General features: G+C 25.0%; 1 protein-coding gene across 2 annotated transcripts; it reads right to left on the reverse strand.

Moving 5' to 3' along the window:
- Nucleotides 1-52: 52 nt before the first annotated feature.
- LOC107885323 lies at nt 53-2,602 on the reverse strand. 2 transcript variants are annotated; one of them, XM_029486664.1, is made up of 7 exons: nt 2,486-2,602; nt 1,662-1,781; nt 1,423-1,566; nt 1,110-1,157; nt 787-1,022; nt 543-720; nt 53-475 (listed from the first exon to the last, which is right to left on the reverse strand). In XM_029486664.1, exons 2-7 carry the CDS (start codon nt 1,684-1,686, stop codon nt 354-356), a joined length of 753 nt encoding a protein of 250 aa, XP_029342524.1. In that variant the 5' UTR covers nt 1,687-1,781; nt 2,486-2,602; the 3' UTR covers nt 53-353. The 2 variants fall into 2 exon arrangements, with proteins under 2 accessions (XP_029342524.1, XP_029342523.1); XM_029486663.1 differs by having other exon boundaries at nt 1,417-1,566.
- Nucleotides 2,603-4,200: the final 1,598 nt, after the last annotated feature.

Here is a 4,200-nt window from a genome sequence, read left to right on the forward strand (position 1 = left end):
TGCACCTTTATTTTGTTACTTTCAAAAGGTTGATCTTGGAAATTATCTCATAAATAACTACATACAGTGAAACTTCTGTTTAACAAAGTCTCGGAGGGAAGTGGAACAAATAAATATGTATTACAGAGGAATTAGTTAAATAGAATAAACGCATAATTAACAATGAAGGTCAAGGTTCTCAAAAATAAATCGTTAAATGGAAGTTTGTTATATGGATGTTTCACTATAGGTATTTGAGTTTTAAGGTTTTTATTTATTTATTTGGAGTAAAATGTAATATCTAAGGTAGGTAATTAATTTAAGTATTAAGTATAAAATAATAGTTTTATTTAAGCCATTCAATTTATTATTTTTCAGTCATTCTTCATTCTAAGTTTCTTCCCTCCTTCACGGTCCTTGGCCCCCGAAAACCAACGGCTTAAAATGCTCGAAATCTCTTTTCCCTTTACATCTTCATGTTTAGTTGTAAGTGCTTCTGAAATTTAAAATTTGAGTAACTAAAAAAAGGATTGACCAACAGTTACAAATATTATAAAGTATACCTAGTAAGTATTTATAAGTGATGGTAGAAGAAAAATTAAATTTTTTTTGGCCATTTGTTTCCCTTCCAAACGCACTGTACATTAGTTGAACTTCTTTACAGATTATTTTAGGAATAACTGCTGTTAAGTTATCACTTACTTTTGAAGAGGTTTTCATATTGAGAACAATAAAACATTTCTGAAAATTGACAGTACAAATTAAAAAATAAATTAGTTACAATATTCACAAATTATAAGTATTTACCAATTTTTTTACAAGTTCAATGTCAGACTCTAACTGTCTCTCAAAATCTTTAAAACTTTCCAAGGTCATTTTGGGCAAATCCATAAGTATATTGTCATTAAGTATTTTTTCAATATCTGTAGTTTTATTAGGAACTTCAATTAATGTTCGAGTTATTTTTGCTTCTTCCTTGATTCGATATTCGATACTTCTTTTCAGTGATTCTAAATCGGATTTAGTAACTGTTACAGCATTATCTGCAATAAATAGTACAATGCTTAATTTAACTGTCCACTATATAGATACTGTATGTGTTTAAATTTTTATGTACTATTTATTTATACCTGAGCGACCACATGTTGGGCAATGCTTCTTATTTGGTGCATATGTAGCTACAAGAAGAAATGTTTTTATTAATATAAATTATACAATGATTGTTGTTATTTAATATTATCTAATTAAAAAAAAAAACTAAATATTTAAAATTTTTAGATTCAATTAATTAATAAAAACCATAATTAATATGTCTAGTACATAATATTATGTATAACAATAATTTATTGAAACCAAAAATTTAGTAAAGTTTAGTAACTGAATTAGTATGTGTAAAAGGAAAATTAGTTATATAATTACTATAATAATATTAATTACCATTACCATCAACCAGTCTTTTTTCAGTTGCAAAATTTAGTTTTTCATAAGACTGGGCTTTTTTTGAAGATTTTTTTCTTAATAAATTTATTTTACCGGCCGTAGACATTAAAGAAGAAATTGATGCATCAGAATGTATATTATCTTCATCTACAATAATATATTGAAAAACAAATTGATACAACTGCATAACTCAACTAAAAAACTACTATCTACTATCTTTCTTCGACAATTACTTGACTCACCAAATGTATGGCTAGAGCGAACCATTTTTTTTGTAGGTTTTATTCCTGTTAACAACAATTGTCTTTCAGTTGACGTCGAGGATGATTCAGATGATTCATTGTCAGAATGTAGCTGTCCATCTGTAAAACAATATATATATATATAATAATAATAATATAAATAAATAATAATAATTTATTTCTTGCAAACAACAAAATACAAAAGAAATAACAAATTATACAAGCAGCAAACCCCCCTAATAAGCGTTATGCTTGTGGTGGGGATTAAAAATATGAGTACAGTATAAAGAGTATAGTTAATTAAAAATAGAGAAAATCAAGAAAAAGTACATAGTAAATATTTTTTTCTTTTTTTTTAAGTAAAGAATAGAATAAAATATAAATACATAGATAGATATAATTTATAGTAACTGAAATTTAGAAAAATCTATTTTTTTTATAAATAACTTAAACATATATAGATTAAAAAAGATATAGATATATAATATATAGATTAATAAATATCTGCTCATAATTAAAATAAATATATTTAACTCTAGTAAATTGTTATCAAACCACTCCTTCACTTCTTTTATGACATTAATAGCGGTTTCATATAGAGAATCTAGATTTTAATAATATAACGGTGTCATCAGCACAAATAATAACTTTAGCATTTATCTGCAGATTAAGTAGGCCCAAGATAATTTTATTCATTGAAGCATTTATAAGTTGCTGCATCTTAATAGAGAAATATATATATATATATAAACTTAACAAAACTGTGCCAACTCAACTAAAGAAACCATTTCTCCTCTTTGTCCTTAATAAATATAGAAACTTACCGAAATGATGATCGGACCTGATGCTTTTTTTCAAAGACTTTTTTTTTGTTAAAATTTTTTTTTCTTTTCTGATGCTGAGGATATTTCAGATGATGATGCATCACACTGTGACTCATCTTTATCTGTAATAATATAAATAGATAATATTTGATTATTATATTTAGTGTAATTTAGTATATGAATAAAGTTTAATTATAAAAACTACCATAGTTTGTTTTATGTTCTGTAATTCTAAAAGAAGGAATGTCTTTCAAATGTTTTTGAAGCTCATTTCCAGATAGCTCTTTAGGATTACATTCATATTCAGAACTGTTAGGTTCTTCAACTGCACTACTATGTATTACTGAATTTGAAAATGCTAGAGTCATTCGCCTGACACCTTGCTCATAACTTCCTGAAATTTAAAATGAGATTAGATGCAAAACTTAAAAATACAATACCTGGTGCATATATATTTTAAGTATAGAAAGTAAATAATACAGATATATATTAAATATGTGAATACAAATTAATAAGATTACCAAAAATTTGAGTTGATATGTACTTACTAGCTTCTGTCATAACACTGATACCAAAGCCTTTCCAAGATTTTTTGGGATCAGACAAACTTTTGCTCATCTTATCGATTACGGCATATTCTTTTTTACTTGGATATTTGCAATACAATTTGCTATCCTTCATATATGTCCATGATTTAGGCACAAGATCAATACAATGTTTACCATCAATTGTTTTTTCATCAAATTGTATTACAGCATGTGATGTATTCTTCTTATAATCCATACCTGTTACCAACCATGGAATATTTAAATAAAATAACAAATGTAATATGAAAAATAAAATTATAACTTAATAACTATTATTTTATAATGAAATAAATACTGCATTTGTTTATGTTATAATTTTAAAATTTGACAAAACTATATCAATATTTTCTATAAGTATAGGTGCTTAATTATATAAAATAAATAATCATATATATGGTAGAATTTACATGGCTAATTTGATTGAATTTTTTTTTCTAATTTAAAATATAATAACTAATAATAATAATAATAATAAATATAATAATAAGTGATATGTATAGTAGACATCATAATAGTTTTAGGAATCATGTAGTAATGTAACTGCATAACTCTGACTGCCTTTCTCAAAAAGAACACATTTTTTTAAAACATTATTTATTGAAATAATACTTTTTCTTCTACATAATTGACCCAATTTCATTATTCCAATTTCTGTTGATTTGCAAGGATATTTAAAAACATCAGTAACACTCTTGTACAAATATCCGTGAAAGAAAATACTACATCTAATAAGTACAATACTTCAATATTCTAATTCATAACTTGTTGGTTATCTTAAGATTAAGTATAATTAGGTATACCTATTAATATATTATTTTTTTAGATAGGTATTTGAATAAAATCAAAACTTGGGTATCTTTAAGCTCAGATTTTCGTTTATTTGTACATTGTTCATCAATCCTATTTTAATTCAATCTAATATTAATTAACCATTAATCTAAATAATATTTAGACATATATTATATTTCATGCATAATAGGTATATTATATGTGATTGTTTCATTTTATAATGTAATAAAATAGTAGGTACCTATATATAAGTAGGTATATAATTATGTCCTGGGGAGAAGTGACTGGACGGTATCATATAAAAGTATACCAAAAGCTAGGAAAAACCCCCATTAAAGG

This window comes from Acyrthosiphon pisum, chromosome A1 (assembly GCF_005508785.2).
Source record: "Acyrthosiphon pisum isolate AL4f chromosome A1, pea_aphid_22Mar2018_4r6ur, whole genome shotgun sequence".
NCBI lineage: Eukaryota > Metazoa > Arthropoda > Insecta > Hemiptera > Aphididae > Acyrthosiphon > Acyrthosiphon pisum.